This window comes from Polypterus senegalus, chromosome 6, assembly GCF_016835505.1.
Source record: "Polypterus senegalus isolate Bchr_013 chromosome 6, ASM1683550v1, whole genome shotgun sequence".
Classification (NCBI taxonomy): Eukaryota; Metazoa; Chordata; class Cladistia; order Polypteriformes; family Polypteridae; genus Polypterus; species Polypterus senegalus.
In genome coordinates, this window is record NC_053159.1 from 191,623,299 (window position 1) to 191,646,168 (window position 22,870).

General features: G+C 43.3%; 1 protein-coding gene across 1 annotated transcript in view; it reads left to right on the forward strand.

Moving 5' to 3' along the window:
- col5a2a (collagen, type V, alpha 2a) overlaps window positions 1-22,870 on the forward strand; it is a 138,848-nt gene that overhangs the window by 63,677 nt on the left and 52,301 nt on the right. Inside the window, exons 6-12 of the mRNA XM_039757778.1 lie at window positions 8,630-8,683; window positions 11,461-11,562; window positions 14,065-14,148; window positions 14,310-14,354; window positions 14,591-14,644; window positions 21,987-22,040; window positions 22,415-22,468. Coding sequence (XP_039613712.1) covers window positions 8,630-8,683; window positions 11,461-11,562; window positions 14,065-14,148; window positions 14,310-14,354; window positions 14,591-14,644; window positions 21,987-22,040; window positions 22,415-22,468 — 447 coding nt within the window. The remainder of the gene's footprint in view (window positions 1-8,629; window positions 8,684-11,460; window positions 11,563-14,064; window positions 14,149-14,309; window positions 14,355-14,590; window positions 14,645-21,986; window positions 22,041-22,414; window positions 22,469-22,870) is intronic.

The window sequence follows — 22,870 nt, forward strand, 5'->3', positions numbered from 1 at the left end:
TACGTCATACTTGTATGCAAAATTTGGTTGACCTAAGTGAAAGTGTACTCATGTTATCGTGTTCACACACACACACAAAGACAGACACACAGACATAATTCCAAAAGTGATATTTTTGGACTCAGGGAGGTCTAAAACATCGAGATTCATTAAAATCTCAACATCGAATATTTGGACGAGTACAATACTTTCCCTATTCTTTGTATACGAGAGACTAAAAGAGAGAAATGTGTCCGTTTAAAATTAAATCTACAAGTCAATAAAGTTTGCAGAAAGTGAAGGGGGTGTTTTTTTTAATGCTGTCTTGCTTATCAATATTGTTATGGGTGGCAATTTTTACAAAAAAATTGAATTTCTGCACAGATTATCCTGGGGCCCCCCCACAAGCCCTAAGCCTAGGACAAGTGTTCTCATCCCCCCCCCTCCCCAAACAACTTTAGCACTCCTGGGTTTGATGCTCAAGTGTTTCCAGCCATTAAGCATTTATTGTCTTTTGCCCCCATGTCTGCTCTGCCCACTGTTACTTTAGGTTAGGATTAAAGGAGAAAGCTATGGAACATCACTAGGAATAAAACAAAACAGTTAAACATTTGCAGCAAAACTGCTAACATTTCTAAACATTTTATAAATATAAAAATCACCCTGCTGTGCTTCTCTGCATGTAGAATAAAAGAAGAGGAAAAAAAACAGGTAATGGAATGAGATCAGTTAGAGGAAAAGTGCTCAGCAGTTTCACAATCAGTCAAAGAACAAAACATCTTGCAGCCCAGAGCCTCCACGCATGGAGCTGACTAAATGGACGGTTGACATTGTTTAAGTCAAATAAGCCCCGCCCAACCCAGCAGCCCTAATCTTAACCATAGTGTAATCGGGCGGAGCTCTGGAGGTCTGCAGCTGGACTGCTGAGGCCCATTGGTGTCAACTCCACCTATTTGGAGCTCCAATGTAGAGGCTCCGGACTGCAGTGATATATGTTTAGGAACAGATTCCTGCAACTATTGGGAGGGCCAGGACTGAGTTGAGCCTACCATTGCATTCTTGTGCTGTAATTCTGTGAGAATTGTATTTAAAAAAAAAAAAAAAGCAATTAAAGGTATTTTTTATTTCTCATAAAATCAAGAGCAGACTAACCGTCACGTCACTCCAAATGCAGTACAACATGTCACATCTGACTCATCCTGGTTATATTTGTTTTACTTGATACGGTGGACTGTTGTGAGCGGTCAGTGCTTTCAGCCCACAACTCGGGGATTTCGGGATTTCTCCGAATTGTCCGACTTGGAGCTCCGACTTCAGGACGTTCACGACTGGAATTTCCGATAGCGCTCCGCTGCAAACCATAGAAAAGACAATTAAGTTTTTTTGGTATGCGTGAAAACAGGTTTAAATATGAACCCAGAAGAAGGGAGTCTCTGTTTATTTTAGCCTGCTTTACTCTTGACGTGACACGCCTCTGCCATCCGGACTCTTAACTAACAGCAGCTGCAGCGCGCTTGTGCCAGGGTGGCATTAATAATGTTTAGCTCTCTGCTCTGAAGTGAAAAATACAAAATGAAAGTTCTCCGCTCATCACGCTGTCATGTTGTCCGGCATGTGGAGTGAGGGGACGAGGCAAACACTGCAGGGAGCACGCTGCTAAGGCCGACATGATCATGTAACTTTTTTTTAAACATTTCCCATGAAGAAAATGTGGTGGTATTTTTACTTTAATATACTGTATAAATTAATATATATGTAATATATTTACATATTGTTATTTTGTGAAATCTGATTAATTTCTAGAATCTGTTTAAGGTGACAGTCACCACTTCTGTTAAAAACTCCGTACGCTCGAAACAGCAGGGGTTTAGTTAAAGAGTGTCGGCATGTTTTGGTTTGACAAACTGAGTTTGAAACCGCCGAGAGCAGGGGGTCCCCAACTCCGGTCCTGGAGGGCCGCAGTGGCTGCCGGTTTTCATTCTAACCCTTCAAGTTCAAGTTCAAAGTTTATTGTCATGTGCACAGTAAGGAAGCGCATTTCCCTGTACAATGAATTTCTTTCTTTGCTGTCCACACCAAATGACAAAACCAACGTATAAAGATAAACAATAAGTAGCAGATCAGATAGATAATAAGTAACAGAGGCAGCATAAAGTATTAAAACAGAATAGAAATATAAAGTGTAATGTACAGGTAGGTGTGTGATGGACAAGTCAAATGCAGTTGTGTGAGGTTGATAGAATGAGGTGGACCGCGGTTATAAACTCCAGTCAGTTATTTAGGAGTCTAATGGCCTTGAAGAAGAAAGCGTTCTTTAGCCTGGAAGTCCTGCATTTCATACGTCCGTACCTCCTGCCTGAGGGTAGAAGTGTGAACAGTTCATGTTGGGTGTCCCTGAGGATCGAGACAGTTCTCCTCCGGACTCTGCAGTTGTAGATGCTCTGCAGAGAGGGCAGTGGGATCCTGGTGATCTTCTTGGCAGTCTTCACCACTCTCTGCAGGCATTTGTTGTCCATAGCAGTAGTGTTGCCATACCACACGGTAATGCAGCTGGTCAAGATGCTCTCAACAATGCAGCTATAAAAGTTGCTGAGGATCTTAGTCGACGTACCAAACTTCCTCAGCCGCCTCCTCAGAAAGTCCGGCCGCTGTTGAGCCCTCTGGACCAGCTGTGTGGTGCTAAGTGTCCAAGTGAGGTCCTCACTGATGTAGACCCTTAATTAGTGACCTGTTTTTGCTGCCAATTAGCTTCTTTTGAATTTTGAATTCACCAACCAATTTTTTGGTTGCTACTTGTTGCTGCCTTCACACTGCCCTTCTGTCGGATATACTGTTACGTGGTGGACTTTTAGAACACCATGCCCACCTCTAGCACATCAAATGCTCCCATCATTTTAGTCTGGAGACGGGGCGGACTCGTACACATTAGATTTACTTTCATAAAGATCAAATAGAACAATGACAAGCGGTACTAACCAAAAATTTCGCTTCCGTTTAAGCGGACATCAGCGTCTGGAGTCGGCGGCGTTTGCACGACGTGCGTGTTGGTCGCACAGGCTGCTCTTTTGGTCTGAGGTGTCACGTGGCGTGGCTTTCATTTGCGGCGTTGTGCTTTTGAGACCATAGGCTGACCAGACATCCTGCTCTTTTCGAAACAGTCCAGTTTTTACTAGTATGTCTTGTGTAAAAATTGATACATTACTAAAAATTCCCTTTTTAGCCGCCTGGTAATTTTATACAGGTGTGTTGTGCAGCAAACATAGGTGCAAACAAAACCGCAAGCGACGCGGGGGGCCCTCCTGCTCTTCGATTTACTATACGTCTGATAATGGAACCCACGTAGTAAGTTGTTCAAACGTTGTGTCCCGTTTTTGAACTATGAATGACTGGTTAGCCTGTTTAAAACATTCATGTTGAGCTCTGAGGCGACATGGTGGCACAGCGTTGGCTCATCTGCCTGGCAATAAGGAGGCAGGGATTCACATTCTCAGTGCCCTCTTAATGGAGTTTACATGCTCTTCAATGTTCAGAGTCCAAAGATGTGCAGATTAGATAGATTGGCAGTGCTACATTTTCCCTACTGTCTATGTGTGTGTGTGTGTGTGTGTGTGTGTGTGTGTGTGTGTGTGTGTGTTCCCATGTGATTGGTTGGCACCTTTTCCAGATGGTGTTCCTGCCTCACACCCACCCTGTGGTTGTTGCTTCAGGCTCCAGTGTCCTGACGACCCTATTCAAGATACGCAGGTTTGGAAGAGGAATGCATGGATGGGTGAATATCTTACGTGATGGTATTGTGTAGTGCTAGTTACATATTTCACAGTACCCAGAGTGCATCAATGGGATGCCAACAGGACCACTTGATTCCAACGGGTATTTCGCAATACTCTGGCACCTTCTGCTGCTAACCTTTGCCTTTCAGACATCTTTACGCATCACTCTAATCCAAGTCTCTTTCCACTTGTCCTTTATTTCTTACTCACCTCCTCAGTAGTAGGGTGCTGCACCACCTTAGCCATTATGGATGCAATGAGAACTCGAGCAAAATGACGCCTTTTATTGGCTAACTAAAAAGATGACAACATGCAAGCTTTCGAGGAAACTCAGGATTACACATTCCCTGAAGAAGGGGCCTGAGTTGCCTCAAAAGCTTCCATATTGTCATCTTTATAGTTAGCCAATAACAGGTGCCATTTTGCTGGACTTCTCATTTCTCCCCTCTTGAAGTATTCCTTACACTCATAAAGGTGTTCAGATTCAATCAGACATTCCCACAGTTTCCTTGTAGACGCCCGCTTGACGTCTTAGCTCGTTTGCCACTCCTAATCCCCCACTACTGTCTGCCATGAGAGGTGGGCATTGTCTGGCATCATCATGTCAGAATCGTTCTTGTAAGGTTCCTGTCGTAACTCTCACAAGCACGAGATGTCAGCTAACAGATGGACTCCATTTCTTCCTTGTCCGTTGGGTATTGGTGCCGATGCAAGGTGGCTTTTCATGGGACCATGTGACAAATGGCAAGCACAAGAGATGTAACCATGGAAACCGAAGAATTACCTGCTTCAGTGGTGGGTTTCTTGGTGCCCACCCCGGTGGCCTTACTTAATAAGAATGTAAATGTAACCTTGTCCTGCTGCTCTTTGGTGGGTGGCAGTGGCTCAAGGCATTGTGGGAGGTCAGCTTGTTGTGACTAATTGCAGGTTTTATGTACCCCACTCCTGCCATTCGAGTTATACAAGTGGTAGTGGACAGGGGGCTTCTGGGATGATCCTTAGGCCACGCCCATACCACTACGTTCTCATATAAAAATGGCATTTCTTTAGAAATGGAAACAATCTGCCCATGTTAGCATTTTTAAATCATTCATAAAAGTGTCTCCGTTCCCGCTAAAATGTTGAAGGATGTGTATGAGGTACACTAGATTGCCAAAAGTATTGGGACCCCCCTCCAAATCCTTGAATTCAGGTGTCCCAATCAAACCCATGGCCACAGGTGTATATCAGGCACCCTGGCATGCAGACAGCTTTTACAGACATTTGTGAGAGAATGGGCCGCTCTCACAAGAAACTCAGTGAATTCAAGCCTGGTACCGTGATAGGATGCCACCTGTGCAATAAGTCCAGTCGTTAAATTTCCTGGCTACTAAATATTCCACGTTCAGCTGTCAGTGGCATTATAGCAAAGTGCAAGCAATTGGGAACAACGGCAACTCGGCTACGAAGTGGTAGGCCATGTCAAGTCACAGAGCGGGGACAGCGCATGCTGAGGTGTGCAGAATTCGCCAACTTTCTGCAGAGTTGATAGCTACAGACCTCCAAAAGCTCAAGAACAGTGCAGCATAGAGAGATACCCTCATGGAATGAATGGGTCTCCATGGCCGAGCAGCTGCAGCCAAGCCTGACATCACCAAGTGCAATGCAAAGAGTCGGATGCAGTGGTGTAAAGCCCACCGCCCGCCACTGGACTCGAGAGCAGTGCAGACGTGTCCTCTGGAGGGATGAATCAGACAATCTGATGGACGAGTCTGGCCAGGAGAACGGGACTCGCCTGACTGCATTGTGCCAAGTTTGGTGGAGGGGGGATTATGGAGTGGGCTTGGCCCCTTAGTTCCAGTGAAAGGAACTCTTAATGCTTCAGCATACAAAGCCATTTTGGACAATTTCATGCAACCAACTTTGTGGGAACAGTTTGGGGATGGCAACACGACTGGGCACACACACCAGTGCACCAAGCAAGGTCTATAAAGAAATGGAGGAGCGAGTTTGGTGTGGAGGAACTCGACTGGCCTGCACAGAGTCTGATAGAACCTCTTTGGGATGAATTTGAGAGGAGGCTGCGAGCGAGCCAGGCCTTCTCTTCCAACATCAGTGCCTGACCTCACAAATGGTCTTCTGGTCAGAAATTCCCATCAACGCACTCACCCTACACCTTGGTGGAAAAGCCTTACCAGAAGAGTTGAAGCTGTTAGAGTTGCAAAGGGTGGGACGACTCCATATTAAAGGCTATGTATTAAGAATGGGATGGCATTAAAGTTCATGTGTGTGTAAAGGCAGGCGTCCCAATACTTTTGGCAGTATGGTGTAGGTGTTTACCTACACTGGGCATACGTCCTTGAAGGGACAGTAACACCACTGGCCAAGGGATTTAACACAGCACTGTAGCAACTAGTAAATGATTTGCCTTTGCGCATACCGTATATACTCGTGTATAAGTCACGTCTTGAAACCCAAAAAATCAATCATAAAATTAGACCCCGACTTATACGCCCGTTCAAAAATCTGACACTTTATTTTCTTTTTTTTTACATTTTCTTGCCTCCTCAAATCTCACATCAGTTTCTCAGATGCATCGAATTTTGCTGCAGCAGCACAGTTACCAATTTCTTTCGCTATGTCAACGACGTTTAATTTTAAACCAGCTTCATATTTTCTTTTGATCGAACGCTCCATCGTAGATAAGGGAAGCTCTTACGATAAAGGTGTAATGAGGGTGTGAGATACAGAAAACACAAAACCGTGCAAATGTCGCTTTGGAATAGTTCAGGTGTTACCGTGTGGTCACGTGGGCACAGTAGAGAGAGAGCGAGCGAGAGAGGTTAGGAGCACACGTAACGATACAGCGCATTGCCGCACCCACATAGGAAAAAAAGGCGTCGTGCCCCGTGGTTACTCTCTCAGGTGGGCGTTAGCATATCATAGTCTCTTCGACCAATAGAGTGAGTATTCTGCATTTCGACCAACATTATAAAATATCAGAAATGATGCGATAAAATGAAGTCCCAACTTATCCACGGGAGATCTTATCCGCGAGTATATACGGTATATGCAGCATTAATACTACACAAAGTGAAATTGGGATGCTTACAGGTAAGCAAGACAAGAAGCACCGTGGAACGCAACTTACGGATGTCCGCTATTTTGGAGTATGGTTTTCTTCCGTGAAGGGTGATGATAAAGCCACAGGGTTGTACAGCTCCTCAGACCCGGACACAGACGGGCTCAGAGACACACAAGTGTAAACTAACACTCTGTTTATTTCTCGTGGGGCAGCTCTATTTCCTGCTCCCCAATTCAGAGCACAGTACACAGTCGGCAAGTACAACACTACTGCTCAGTCCCTTACTTTCTGTCTCTCTTTCGTTCTTCCTTCTTTCTCCTCTGCCACCTCCACTCCTCTCCCAGCAAGCTTTGTCTCCACTTCCTGAATCTGGCTGCCCAAACCGAGTGAGGTGGCTCCTTTTATATTGCACCCGCAAAAGCTCCAGGTGCTGTCCGATCCTCTTCCGGTAGCACTTCTGGGTGTGGCAGAAGTGCTGTAAGGGCCCCTGGAAGTGCTCCATGTGTTCCCAGATCCTCTGTTGGTAGGACTTCTGGGTGTGGTGGAAGTGCTGCAGTCCAGGGCTCCGGGACCTTCCAGGTGCCCCCCTGGCAGTAGCCATGGGCACCAGCAGGGTTGAGCTTCTAAGCTCCAGACCCGTTGCCTCGATGTAATCCAGGGGGTTTGCCCTCTTGTGTTCCGATGGAGGTTTTGCCGTGAACATGTCCTGTCCCCCCGGTCCTTCCATCAGAGGGGTTGTCCCGGCCGTCCACCACAGTGACCAATCAGAGAATTAGATGTTGCAATAAGCAGGATCCAATCAGGGAAGGGCTATGTAACACGCATGCACCAATCAGATTCTGTGTTTTCAAAAGTCGGCGTTTTCACTCTTCCACATTAAAACTCAGTGCCGGCGTTTTCAGAAGTGTGGAGAGCATTTTCAAAAGTCTGTGTTTTCAGGGTTTAAAAACACGGGGTGGTGTGGACAAAAGGTGAAAACAGAGACCAATGTGCACGTTTTTTAAACAAAAATGTAGTAGTGTAGATAGACGTAGGCCTTAATGAGAGGTCAATCCAGACCCAGGCTGGCACAAATACCCAAGGAGAGCAGTATTTATTTACTCTTTCAGCATTTTATAAAGTGCCTTGGTGTCTATAATTGTCTCCCACTGTCTCTGTGCCACTAAATGGGTTTTTAATGAGGGGTCACACCAGACACAGGTTAGCGCCACTGCTCAAGGACGGCCTCCCTTGCTCTTTCAGCAGTTTATAAGGTGCATTTCACCCCGATTACTTTACTCGTTTCCTACTTCTTCTGTGCCACGCGGTGTAAACTGAGTCTCCCACTTTATATCCGCCCACTTCTTTAGCACACTCAGTGAATTTTAATGTATACCCCCGAGATATCCAAAGGATTAATCCCTTCTCTCGTCACGTCTTTCTTAATCTGATGAGAGCTGATTCCACTCGGGCGTATGACAGGGCATGCGGCAGCCTGCAGAAGTCGACTGACAGCATGCCGTCCTCACGCACCCAGTGCTACGTTCTGAGGGGTCTTCTGCTTCTTTTGCCTGGCCCGAAAAAAGGGGGACCACTCTGTGACACACGTGTACCCAAAATGTCTGTGACAGGCAATGAGCCCCGAACACTGGGCAGGGGGTGCAAAGTGCCTCCAGATGAATGTGCAAGAACAAAGAGTCAGGGGACCACTGTGCTGCCCACGGGTCTGGAGGCCAGTATGGAGGCTAGGAGGGATGGCTACTCTTTCCTTCACTTGTCAAGTTAACACAAAGCAGATCACTAACGCCTGTCTTGTTCTTCTTTTTCTTCTTTCTAGGGCCCTCCAGGCAGTCAAGGCCCACGAGGAGAACGCGGATCCAAAGGAAGGCCGGTATGTGTGTGACTGGATGCGCAGATTTAAAACAAACAAGCTGGTGACTCAACTGGAAGAAGGGGAGGGAGGGAGGGTGGGAGTCAGGGGGGGCTGCAGCAGCTGCACTTGGACTCTCTCAGAGGTGGAGGCGTGTCTCTCTGCTGCCCCCCTGTGGCACACACAGCTGTTTTTATATAGTAGCTCTGCATTTTGTCTCTTCAAGTCAAGAAGGGAAAAGCCAACCATGCCAAAGGGATGCCCCATTGATGCTCATAATGGAGATTTTTTTAGGGTCAATGACTTTCAATCCACATTTAATAAGTAATGGAAAGCCACTAAATTATTATTATTATTATTATTATCATCATAATAACGGCTGACGCCTTCATCAGTGGGATACAGTGGGTTCAGTTTCATTTGTTGTTCCCAATTGGAGCACAGGCAGTTGAAGTGACTTGCTCAGGGTCACAGAGTTGTCAGTAGCAGCTTATGAAGCCACAGTTTAAAGTCCAAAGCCTTTGCCACTTTGCCACACTACCTACATAACCAGAGCTGACTTTAGAACTCCTCACCTGAAATATATTTTAGGACTGAATTATGATTCATGTATTTTTGCAGCCCGCTGAAATTAATTCCTGGCTATGCCCGTGGATAAAGGTGCCTGTAATGTCCAAAGGTAGAGTATTTAAAGACATGTAGCAAATAAAACTGCATAAAATTCAGTGGCTTCTAGGTTAGTAGCTCCTGATCAGGCGTGCCAACACTGAGGTTGACTGGTTCAAAGTATTTGAAATAAATAATTATATTGTAGACACTCAGAGTGCTTCACAAAGACAGTGGCTGATGCGACAGCAGCCATTCTTGTGCCAGTTTGCTCACTACACATTAACTACTAGGAAGTGAAGGGGTGAAAGATATAGCCATTTAGACACAGGGAATGGTTAGAGACCAGGATGATCACGTCGTGGTGGGCGATTTTAGCCAGGACATTGGGGTACACCTTACTGTTGGTTATGAACTGGAGAATTCTATAGCAAAGTAGTTCCAAAAAATACTCTAAACTGCCCACTAGAGGGGGAAAACCGTCAAAACCCAGACAGTCATACAAAGGGCAACAAAAAATCTTTTAAAATAAAAGGTTTATTTTTATAAAAAGCCTGGTTAACCAAAATAAGCTCAGAAGAGCACAGACACAGATGGCAATCCCAAATGTCCAGATACATAATCCAAAGAGTGGTCAAAAGACAGAGCAGAAGGTCACAAAATCCAGTAATCCCGAAATATCAAAAGAGCCAAAGAGCACAGGAGAACTCACCAATACCCTGGCACATTCACAATGGACCACAAAGGATTTTGGGATTTCCTCAGCCATTATGGTGTCTTGAGAAGTCCCTTAAAGGTCATGTGCAGGTGGCCACACCTCTTGAAGAACCACCTAGAAAGCACAAGGAACATAGACATAAAGAAACTAAATAATCAACAATGGTAACAATAAAAATGAACAAATATTACATAAAAGAGACATTTGAACCCCAGCATTTGGGAGTGGGGTGGGGCGGGGTATCCCTGGTTGAAACATAAAACCTTTCAAAAGACAACCACAGAGAGTCATAAGTACTGACAATTTTACAGCATAGTGTCCCTGTCATTGTACTGGGGCTTAGGAATCCACACACAGACCACAGGGTAAGCGCCCCCTGCTGGCCTCACCAACACCTCTTCCAGCAGCAATTCAAGCTTTCCCTAGTTGGTCTCCCATTAAAGTACTGGCTGGTCCTAAACGTGTTTAGCTTCAGGTGGATGACCTGTCCTGAAGTGCAGGTGGTATGGCTGCTGGCAAACGTTGGGGGAGTAATTGAAGCAGTTGATCACAACCTGATCCTTACCACATGTATAAATTGCTGGCTATTGCTGAGGTTTTGATGGAATTTCACTGGCATCGTACCGTTACAGAAGCTGACACATTTCTTCTCCTGACACACTCATTCCACCGTCTTAGACTTGTCACTCCTATATGGTGGCACAAAGTCATCACCAGTTATTACCAACAGCACCCTCACATGGCAGATTTTAGTTCCAGCTGCTGGAATTCAGAACCTCAGTGTTCATTGTGATTCATTCCTTAATGAACGCCAAGGGTGCCCACCTTTTCCAAGAATCAGCACAGTGCCTGCTGACTATTTGCTTTCCTGAAGCTATCCAAGTAATGGTAGGTTCAGATGTCACGGACTACTGAGTGTCAGTGTGAATGACATCAGTCAATTAGTTAACCAATGCCATGGTCATTGCCCACTAATCCATGCTCAAAGGGTGTATAGCACCTTTCACCACAAACACTTTTAAATAGATCTTTAAATGGTCAGATTAAACACTGAGTGAAAGAGGGCAGCCTTTAGCATCTTTAAGGAAAAAACTCAATGCCATCTGGTGGCATGGTGGCTGGTGGACCTAGTCATACTGGGGAAACTGGGCAGGGATGGCAGACTCGTGGAATGGCACGTAAGTCAAAACTTCTGAAGAGAAGTGGCACCCCAAAGATGACATGGGCTCTCCAACAATGAGTACTGATTGTTAATATAGCACCTGTCAATGGTAAAGGCCTCCCAAATTAGTGGGGAAAGCTGATGATACCCTTGACACATGCAGAGTCCTAAATGGGAACGTCTAAAAATTTTAAGTGAAAACGAACTCTGCGTTGGTGATGGAGGTCCTGCACATTTGCAGTAAACCATTAAGGATAAACACGAGTGAGATGACATAACTAAGCCATTGACTTGTCCTTCTTTCTCATGTAGGGTCCTCGAGGTCCTCCAGGGTACGATGGAGAGCCTGGCGTTCCTGGTCAGCCTGGTGAGCCTGGACCCCCTGGTCACCCCACACATCCCGGCCAAGACAGGGTAGGTGACCCTCTGGTTTTTGACACATCTCATCTAGAAGTGGTTTTTAAAGAGGGACATGGACCAATCGGAAATTAGCACCACACCCAGAACCCACTCTTTGATTATTGATCACTAACGTCTTCCTGCTCCTTCATCAGCTCCTTTATTTCTTTCTTTGCTCTTCTCACTTTCTATTTCTCACTCCCTTACTCTCTAGGCTCTTCTCTTAACCTCTTGCTTATCCTGCTTTATTCATCATCCTTCTCTGATCTTTAGTTTCTACCTTTGCTCTTTCTTCTTCCTCCTCTCTTGCCTTGTTTTGTCCCTGTGCTCCTCCCTGTTTCTTTCCTTCTCTTTTTGGGTGCTCTTTCTCTCTTGCTTCTCTGCTGTCCTGCTTTTAAAATAATTTTCCACCTCAGTTACTTTTTCACCTCTTTCTTCCTTTACTCTTCACTCTTTCTTTAAATCTCTTGTTATGACATTTTTACTTCTTGGTTTTCTCCTCAGTTCCTTTTCCTACCTCTTTCTATCATTACTTCTTCCACTTCTTCTCTTCATATGTTCTTTCTTTCTTTCTTTCTTTCTTTCTTTCTTACTCTTATGCTGTTTTGCTTGCTCTAGTGTTTTCTTTTTCTACTGTTTTTCACCTTAGTCCCCCTTTCTCCCTTTACTACTCCCCCTTTTAACTTTTTTATTACAATGTCTTTGTTGTCCGATATTCTATTTTCTGCTCTTTCACCTTTCTTATATATTACGTTTGTCACCCCTCTTTCTTTCCATCTCTTGTTATATTCCATTTCTTGTCCCATTTCATCTTATTTTTTTCATCATTTTTTGCTTTAACTATTTCATCTCCCTTTTTCTCCCTTTATTCTTCCCTCTTTCTTTTAATCTCTAATTTGTCTTGTTTGTTGTATTTCACCACAGATGCTTTTTTGCCCCTTTCTACCTTTACTCCTTTGTCTTCTTCATCTCTTTCCGCTTTCCTTCTCATCCTCCCTGTACTCTTCCTTTTTCTGTCTTACTTGTCCCACAGACCACTTTTTAAATGTTTTTTCACCTCAGTCCCCTTTTCACTTCTTTCTCCTTTTACTCAACCTTCTTTTTTCTGTTTTATAATTCTGACTTTCTTTTTTTCATTCTTTTTATTTTTTACTTTAGTTTTTTTTCTCATCTACTTCTCTCCTGATTCCTGTATGTTCCTCATCTCCATCTTTGTTCCTTTACTCCTCCTTTTCTTTCCTTCTATTATTATTCTGTCTTCCTTATTCTTTTTTATTTCTGTACTTCACAGCAGTTCATTTTTTGCCCTTTTCCCCTTTACTCCTTCCTCTTCCTCATCTCTTTCTTTTCTCTTTCTTATCCTCCTTATATTCTGCTTTCTTTCCATCTCTTATGGAGCTCTTTTTTTCTTGCCCTTTCACATCTTTCTCCCTGCACTTTTCCCTCTTTTTCAATTTTTTATAAAACTGTCTATGATTTTCACTCCAGCTAATTTTATTACCTCTTTTTCCATTTGATTCTTCACTTACCTCCCTCTTTTTCTCCGTAGTCATCTCATTTTACACTGTTTCTGTTATCTTTTCTTCTTATTTTTCACCTTCTGTTTCCACTTTCACTGCAGTTCCCTTTTTTCACCTGTTTCTCCCAATTACTTCTTTCTTACCTTTTTCTTTCTCTTTCACATTCTCCCCATACTCCTCCCTCCCTCTTTCTTTTATTAGACTATCTAGGTTCTCTTTTTAACTGTTTTTACCTTGGCTGATTTTCCACCTCTTTCTCCTTGTCACTCTCATTCCCCCGTAATCCTCCCTCTTTTTTCCATCTCTTATGATGCTTTCTTGCTTGTTCCAACCTGCTCTTTTTCACATCAGTTCCCTTTTCATCTTTTTCCTCCTTTTTTATTTTTCCCTTGTAATGAGGAGAGCAGGAGATATAAAAAAGGTTTGGGGATGGCCACCCCATGTACTGATAGGCAACAAAGAAAAACAAAATACGCGTTGTTACAAAACGAAGTTCAAGACGCAACTGAACTCAGAGGGTGATACAGCGGGTTTTATACGGCTGAAACAGGAAGGGGATGGATCAGGATGGCCGGAAGAGGAAGTGATGTCTTTGGTAGGTGGGTTCTGATGAGGAAGATGTCAACAGGGTTGGATGGAAGTGACATCATCAGAGGGAGGGTTAAGGGTCGCGTCATTGTTTGGGCAGTTCTTCGGTTGGTCTGCAGAGGGATGAAAGAAGAAAGGATCAGGTGGCAGCGCCAACCCCTGGTCCGGCTTAGAAAGAACATTATGTGAGACCCTCAACCTTCTCCCAAGCACACGTGTGTGACATCCTCTTTTGCTCCCGTTTAATGTTTTGTGCTTTACCTTTGCCTCTGTCTTTTCCTTAAAAACTGCCCTTGTTTATGTCACATCGGACCCTCACTGGGTACGTATTTGTTCTTGACTTTGTAGTCCCAGCCCCTATCTTGACCTAGTCGTTCTTACTTTATTTTTCTGTTTCTGCTTATATTAGAGCCAGTTAGCGCCTTTCATGGCAGGCGGTTTTGATGAGAAGTCTGGCCTGAGCGGACAGATGGGACTGCTACCAGGATCCACGGTAAGACTGAGGACACTGTAGGTGCGCCCAGAGTAACCAGCCTGCCATCCAAACAAAGGAGCAACTCACATTAGCAGCTTGCCTCCTAGGCTGCTCTAGTCTCTAGGGGGCGCCACATGTTGCATTTAGTGTGTGCTTATCTACTCATTTTGTTTTTTTAGGGTCCTTCAGGACCAAGAGGAGCCCCTGGGCCATCCGGTCCACCTGTAAGTGACATCTTTGACATTAATGATGTGTGTATAAGAGATGCAACAAGATGGGAAGTCAGCTGGTTGGACTGTTAAGCTAGTATCTGATTAAACATGCTCATGTGGTGATGTGTGCAGTCCATACGTGTCTCACTTGCTGTGCTATGACTTCATGCTTAAATGTCTCCTGTCTGTTAGGCAGCAGGTGAAAACTCCTTTTACCATCTAGCTTATTTGTTTCCATTATTTTGTAGGGTCCGAGCGGTCCACAGGGCTCACCTGGAGAAGCTGGAGACCCCGGACAAATGGCAAGTACATTTCTCATAAAATGTCTGAAACCTAAACTCCATCTGAAGGCTCAGAAGGGGACCTTGGGCTTGTAGTCCATGATATCACAGAGAGTGGCAGACATTCGTAGGTGATGCTTATAGCGGAGTCGTGACACCTGTCAGCCTTGTGCTGACATCAAGGAAGTCATGCCTCACATCCATTGAGGAATACGTGACTCACATTCAATATGGCCATTTTAGATATTCAATCTTTATATTATACAGTGGCCTTCATAGATCACACTTCTGGCAGGCTAAGGTATTAGGTCATTAGAAATATAAAATGCCAGGCAAGTGGGATGGTGGTGGGCATTGACCCAAGCTACAAAGAGTAAATTGGTTGGGATGTCCCTCTGTTTAATCTTCTAAGGTATGACATTTGGGATGAGTTCTGTGAAGAGTCAAACATTCTTCTACACACCAGGTACAGATGGCAAAATTCAATGAAGCACATCATTTTTCACCTCCATAGCTCCACGACTGAGTTGCCACAAATTATTCTTTTCCTGCATACTGTAATATAAAAAGGATGGCACCCCCAAGATGTAGGGGCACCAACCAGACAACTCCATTTAAACCCCCGAGGCAAGGCAAACCAATGAACAAATCAATGAAATCGTGGATTGACCAGTGGCCCAGCGTTGTTGTAAAGCTTTTCTCCAGGAGAGATCTGTCCTCCGAGAGAGGAGGGTCTGGAATGAATGCCGATATCCACTTGTCTCTCTTCTTTAATAGGGAAAGGACCAGAAGGGACAGGACTTCTGATAAATGGGTCATAAGTGACAGGAGCAGCAACTAGCTGTGTCACACCTTCTCCTTCCCTGTTATTCTCACGTGACCTGAGCCAGAGGAGCACTCTTGAGGCCTGCATGTACAGAAAATATAACAGATGTCTATCTATCTATCTATCTATCTATCTATCTATCTATCTATCTATCTATCTATCTATCTATCTATCTATCTATTATATAGTGCCTTTCATATCTATCTATCTGTCTATCTATCTATCTGTCTATATATCTATCTATCTATCTATCTATCTATCTATCTATCTATCTAAACATCTATGCACAACAGTGCCATCTACTGGGAGTTGGGAGGCAGTGCCGCCAGGGCCCTTAATGCACGTTCTCCACTGATTACTACACCCAGCTTTTAGCTCAGGTCATAGTGAACCCTTTGCACTAAGTGTCCAGCTCCGAGTCTCTATATGGAAATATATACATTGATACAATGAAGGCTGGTGAGATACCTAAAGCTTTACTGGCCCCTTCAGAAAGAGAAATGAGCTCAATCAGTCTTTTCCTTTATCCAGGCTGTTTAGGATGGTAACACCTCTGAGCAGGTTGTGTTTATACCCATGGCAGTCCCATATCAACATTACCTCTCTTCTTAGCATTAGGCTAACCAAAAAGTGTCTCCGTGCAGCACATGAGATTCCAGGCCTCCTGGTCCAAGGAATACAGAGGGTGCAAAAGGACATGAGGCTCCTCAGATTTAGTTGTAGGACATCCAGCAAGGTTGGTGCAAACTGGGCATTCCCTGAAGATATGCAGTGATGTTTCCTCATGTGTGATGTGCCATGAGCAGTGGCTACATCTGCACAATTTCCTGGCATTCACTGGACTGGAATGGTAGTTCTCCCTGGATGGCTGACCTTGTCAGGTTTTTGTGTTTGTTGATGAGGCTGTTGGAGGCCACGTTCTGCTAGACTGTCTCTGCCACCTCCTTGACAATGAGTAGTCACGTCAGTGAAGCTTTAATGGCCTCTTATGGGAGAGGAGTGAACTCAAGCCATCCTCTTCTTTGTCCAGGTTGCCTAGGATGGAAAAGTCTATGAGTAGGCCTTGGTTGTACCCATGTCAGCAGTCCATTAGGCAACACCTCAACAAAACTGCATGAATAAATGGTTGCTCTGACAAGACATTTGGGAGCAGATCGCTTCATTGGTTGAAGACCATAATAGATGCGGAAAGTTCTGTTTTTAATATGTGAAACATTTCTATTTTGTCCTTCTATCTTTTTTTCTTCCTTCTGTGGGGGTGCCTCAGGTGCACCAAAATTTCTTACATCATTTTTTTTCTTTCTTTTTGCTCTGTTGTTATGGTTTATCACTTTCTTGATGCTGTCCCCTTTCTTACAGTCATGTGAAAAAGTAAGTGCACCCCATATTCTTTTTTTCTAACTTCTGTGGCTATATCAAGATTTGATCTTCATTTTAAACCGCATCTTATAGATAAGAGGATGTAGCTGAAAAAAACAAACAGGAAAATTTGAGTTTGCTTGAGAAATAATGTACATCTATGCCATTTCCAACAGTGGAAAAAGTAAGATTACCATTGGCACTAATGACTGGCATTGCCCCCCCAAAGCATCTTTTCCCATTAGCAGTCTCTGACATTGAAAGAAGAAAGATTTTCCCACTCCACCATGCAACCATGTGATGTCTGAGGGTTGTCTTGCCTGCACAGACCATTTTAAACACCAACCCCCACCCCCACCCAAGCCCCCTATCCCCCGCCCATCATCATCCAGATTCAGGTTTTGACGTGGCCATTTCAGAAGCCTCCATTTATAGGCCCATTTTTCTGTTACAAGGTCCACATCTGGTTAAGCTTCAATCTTTTCACAGATGGTCTCACATTATCCTCAGTGAAAATTTCCTAATGGACTCCAAAATGGCGAACTGCCCACATCCTGATGCAGCAAAGCAGTCCCAAAGCAGAACATATCCACCACCATGCTTTACAACTGATTTCAGGTTCTTCTGGTCAAATGCTGTTTGGTTTTCACCAAACATGTCTTCTGGTACTGTGGCTAAATAATTGCCTTTGCTTCATCTTTTCCAGGAGTCCTGGTCTTTGCATGATGTTTACAGATAAACTATAGTTTTGCCCTGATATTCTTTCCTACTGGCACCCCTGCCATGTAGAGCTCATTTTCTAATGGTAGACTCAAGCACTTTGACATCGGCAAGAGCTACCTGGAGGACCTGTAATGAAGTTCTAGACTTCTTTCAGCATTTTGCATTCTACCCTTGAGCTGAACTTTCTAGGGGTTGGCCTGGCTGAACAGGGTTGCAGTTGTTTGAAATCTTCTCCCCTTTCATATGAACTTCTGGACAGCGAAATGGTATACAGTGGCAGGAAGACATTTTATAAAACCTTTGGTGCTGCATTAGTTGGTCATACAATGTGATCCTGTCTTTATCTAAGTCACAAATATAGACAAGCACAGTATCTTTAAGCTAATAACACACAAACAACTCTAATGTTTTATGTCTTTATTGAACGCACCAGTAAAATATTCATAGTGTGCTGTTGAAAAAGTAAGTGAACCCTTGGATTTAATAAGTGGTTGAACCTCCTTTGGCAGCAATAACCTCAAATAAGCACTTCTGGTAGTTGCGGATCAGACCTGCACAATGTTCAGGATGAAGTTTGGACCTGTCTTCATTACAGAACTGCTTCAGCTCAAGCCTATTCTTAGCATGTTTGCTGTGAACAGCTCTCTTGAAGTTATTCCACAGCATCTCCATTGGGTTAAAGTCTGGGCTCTGCCTAACCCTCTCCAAACGGAGGATTTTCTTTTTTTTGGATGGCACTCTGTCATAGATTTACTTCGATATTTATGGTCCATGTCCTGGTGCATCACTCAGCTTCTACTGAGCACCAGCTGGTGGTCAGCCATCCAGACATTATCCTGTCCTCGCAAAACATGGGGATTCATTTCCTTGTCAATGATGGCAAGCTGTCCAAGCCCCAAAAAACAAAAGCAGCCCCCAAATCGTGACCCTCAATCCACCGTTCTTCATCGTTAGGATGTTTTCATGCTTGTATGTGTTGCCCTTTTCTACACCATATATATTAATGCATTTTCTTCCTGAATAATTCAACGTTAGTTTCATTAGTCCATAAAACATTTTTCCAATAGTACTGTGGTGTGTGAAGGTGGTCTTTTGTAAGCTTCAGGCATACAGAGATTTGTTGGGTTTTCTTTGTGGGAGCTATGGCTTCCTCCTTGATGTCCTACCATGAACACACTGATGTTTAAAGCCATGGATATAAGTAGACTCATGAACAGAGATGTTCACCTGTTCCAATTATTCCTTCAAGCCTTTAGCTATTAGTTGGAGGGTCTTTTTTACGTCGTTGAGCGTTTTGTGTTGTGCCTTTCAGGTGATCTTGACTGAACATTCACTTCAAGGGAGTACAGCCACAGTACCAAACTATCTCCATTTATACACAGTTTATCCAACTGTGGTGTGATGAATATCTACATGGTGTAACAAAGATAGCCAAGAGACATCAAAGGTTTGGGGCAGCTAACATGCCCTGGCTGCAAATGGGTATTTTTTGTAAGTTGTGTTCAGGGTGAAATCCAAAGCAGAACTGATTGTAGTTTAATAACATGGCAGCTTTAAAGGCAAGTGACAGGAAGTGACGTAATCCATAGTGTCGGAACCAGAAGTGGCATCATCCATGGCGCCAGTACTAGAAGTGATGTCATCAATAGCAGCGGTACAGGAAGTGACATCCTCACTAGCGCTGGCACCTAGTGGGATTTCCCGTAGATAGTCTGCAGAGGATGGAGGAGAGAAAACGTTAGTTCAGCTCGCCACCCCCTGGTCTGGCATGGTACTACTATTATTAAGGCCCTCCAAATGCCTCCCAATTGCACAAGTGTGACAACGGTTTGAAATGACTTTGTAACCCATTCCAGCACATCAGCAATTCTTGGTTGTAGATCTTTTTTTGCAAGGCCTGCTACACATCAGCTGCACTTCTTCTAAACAGCAAATGCAATATATTTGAGTCTGTTTTTATTGGAAAAAAGTAGCTCTAAGGCCGCCTCTAATCTTGTTTCTTTGGTTGGACTCCATGTTTGCTGATTCCTGACTCCAGTTAACTTCTATTGAAGTCGTCAGCCTAGGCATTTACAAACAGTGACGATTTGAATGATGTATTCAGTATGTACAGCAACAATACAAGTATCTGTAAGTTATTAATTAAAACGGATTGTGTTTGTTCTTTTTTGTAACTTGGATAAAGATATCTTAAGATAAATGTATACATAAATGCAGTTATTTCCAAAGGGTTCACAGACACTTTCTTGTTGCTGTATTTCCAATTGTTTAGAGATTTTTTTCAAATCCCTTTCCAGACTCCTAGGAATCTAGAATCTTCTTTCTGGAGTCTTCAGCGTGCCCTTTCCGTCTCGGTCTGGTGAAGACACATACAATTCAACAACAAACGAAGTGTCAGAGGTTTAAATCAGACAAGATCTTCTCCTATGATGTTTGCACCCAATTCTAATGTGAGGCAAATTGAAGTTATACGAAGTACAAGGAAAGTATTGTAATCGTCCAAAGATTTGATGTTGAGAGTTTGATAAATCTTGATGTTTTAAACCTCCCAGACTTTCATGTATATGAAGTATAGGGAAAGTATTGGAATCGTCCAAAAATGGTTTTATATGTCACTCGCTCGCTTCTAATTGTTTCGCTGCCTTCTTAATTATATAATGTATGTTTTCTTCAGTGGTTTTTGGAGCTCTTCCTGGTTTTCTACGTACTGCGTGATTATGTGGGAGGCGTGATGATGTCACACGAAACTCCGCCCCCCACGACTTTCAAGCTCAACTCCATTACAGTAAATGGAGAAAAATAGCTTCTAGTTATGACCACTACGCGTAGAATTTCGAAATGAAACCTGCCCAACTTTTGTAAGTAAGCTGTAAGGAATGAGCCTACCAAATTTCAGCCTTCTACCTACACGGGAAGTTGGAGAATTAGTGATGAGTCAGTCAGTCAGTGAGTGAGTGAGTGAGGGCTTTGCCTTTTATTAGTATAGATAGGGAAAGTATGAGAACAATCAAAAAGTCGATTTCGAGATGACTTTCTTGTATACGAAGTATAGGGAAAGTATTAGACCCATTCAAACATTCGAATTTGAGATTCTGACGAATCTCAATGTTTTAGACATCCCAGACTTTCATGTATATGAAGTTTAGGGAAAGTATTAGAAATATGAAAAACTCCATTTCGAGATTTTAAAGAATCTCAACGTTTTAGACCTCCCTGAGTCCGAAAATACCATTTTTGGGATTATGTCTGTCTGTCTGTGTGTGAGTAAACATGATAACTTGAGTACGCTTTCACTGAGTTCAACCAAAATTTGCACACAGGTATTAGGTACAAAACGTAGATTTCTTTCAACTTTTGGGCTGTTTTCGTTAACCCAAAGTGGTACGTTACCTTTTATTCATGCAGCTATAGAATCCGATTTATTCAACTTTACTTTTAAAATAATTGTTGAATATATTATTCATTTGATTTGGTTTGCTGTTGATGATTCTTTAATGTATATAATATAAAATATAATCATTGTCTTACAGTTTACTTCTCAAATATCCATCCCCATATCTGAGTATACGAAAAAGTGTAGGGGCGATCGCTCCCAATTTTTCGTTTATATTTCTTTAAATTATACAAAAGTCAAAAAGTTGTATAGATGTTTGTTATATTTTAGAGCCTATAGATACTGTTTAGATGAAAATTAAGTCTTAATATGTCCATCTATGTTACAAAAAGAAAAAAGCTTTTCATGGGGTGTACTTATTTTTTCGCATGATTTATACCTTTTATGTACATTTCGATTTCAATAAAAAACTACAAAATCACACTGACCTTCGGTCCTTCCAAGATAAAGTACCTGCAGGTTGCTGCGCTGCATGTGCCTGATGCACAGCGGATGCCAGAGCTGTCTTTTTTTTTTTTCTTCCGTTCATGTGATTTGCCTCACACTGAGCAGATGTTGCTGCTCTTCTTTTTCATCCTGCATTGTCACACGGTTGAATAATGAGCCGTAAGAAGAGATGAACCCCAATAACTTTAGCTACAGTTTTTACTTCAGCAGCATGTATCATATAATAATCTTTTGATTAAGCCCAAGACAAAGGTGCTAGCCCCAAAAATCCTTTGGTTGTTCAAGCATAGCAGCAAATTGGAAACTTCAGACAAACTACAAAAAAAAAAGATGAAATGAATCTGACTACTGAAAAACCACAGCCAAACTAGAATTAAATGACAGAAATGGATTCCCTCACCTCCACAACCCCCAATATAACTACATAAAAACCTGACAAAACAAACAAGATCTAACTGCGTGAGGTCAGCTCTTCTGGCAGGTGTGCTGCATTTATTTTTGACAGCCCTCACTACACTAACCCTAACCCTACCCCTGATCTCCAACTCATCCTAAGACTCATCTGTATTTTGTGTTACAAGTTTTCATTCCCTACCTTTTCTTTTCTCTTGCAGGGGTCTGCCGGCCCACGAGGTCCAGAAGGTCCCATCGGGAAGACAGGTGAAGATGTACGTTTGTCCTCCTATCATCAACTTCTGGGGCAGCTCGTTTTTTGTTGGGTCGGGGTGACTCCTAGGAGACTTCACTGCAGTTGCCTGTTTGCTTAGTAATGACTGGGCTCCTTCTCCTCACATTGAGGCATCTGGAAGATGTGTTCAAAAAGGGACCCCGTGGTGTGGCCCTGTGAGCAAACAAATGCTGAACGAGGGCAGCTTTTAGCATGAGAGGCCAGTCATGTTGCAGACCTGTGGAACACCTGCAGATTTGCTAAGCAGTACTGGCGTGGTTCTGCCATGAGAGGGCTAAAGAGAATTCCAATAGAGACTGAGAGGGACGGAAAGTCAAGGTAAACCAACAATTCAACTTGTCTTCTTACCTTCAGGGAGAAGACGGAAAACCAGGACAAGCAGGAGAAGTGGGATTCCCAGGCTCCCCGGTAAGATGGACTCTCACGCTTCCTCTTCTTTCTTACTTCTGTCTGAATGAGAGAGCCTCATGTGGCTCATCTGTGAAAACACGCAAGGTATTGAGGCAATCTAATGCAGTTATATGAAAAAGTTTGAGACCACCTCTCAATTCTTTGGATTTTTGTTTCTCATTGGCTGAGCTTTCAAAGTAGCAACTTCCTTTTAATATACGACATGCCTTATGGACACAGTAGGATTTCAGCAGTGACATTAAGTTTATCGGATTAACAGAAAATATGCAATAGGCATCCTAACAAAATTAGACAGGTGCGTAAATGTGGGCACAGCAACAGAGATATGACATCAATACTTAGTTGAGCCTCTAGACGCTGTCCTCCTCTAGCCTCTGATGAGTGTCTGGATTCTGGATG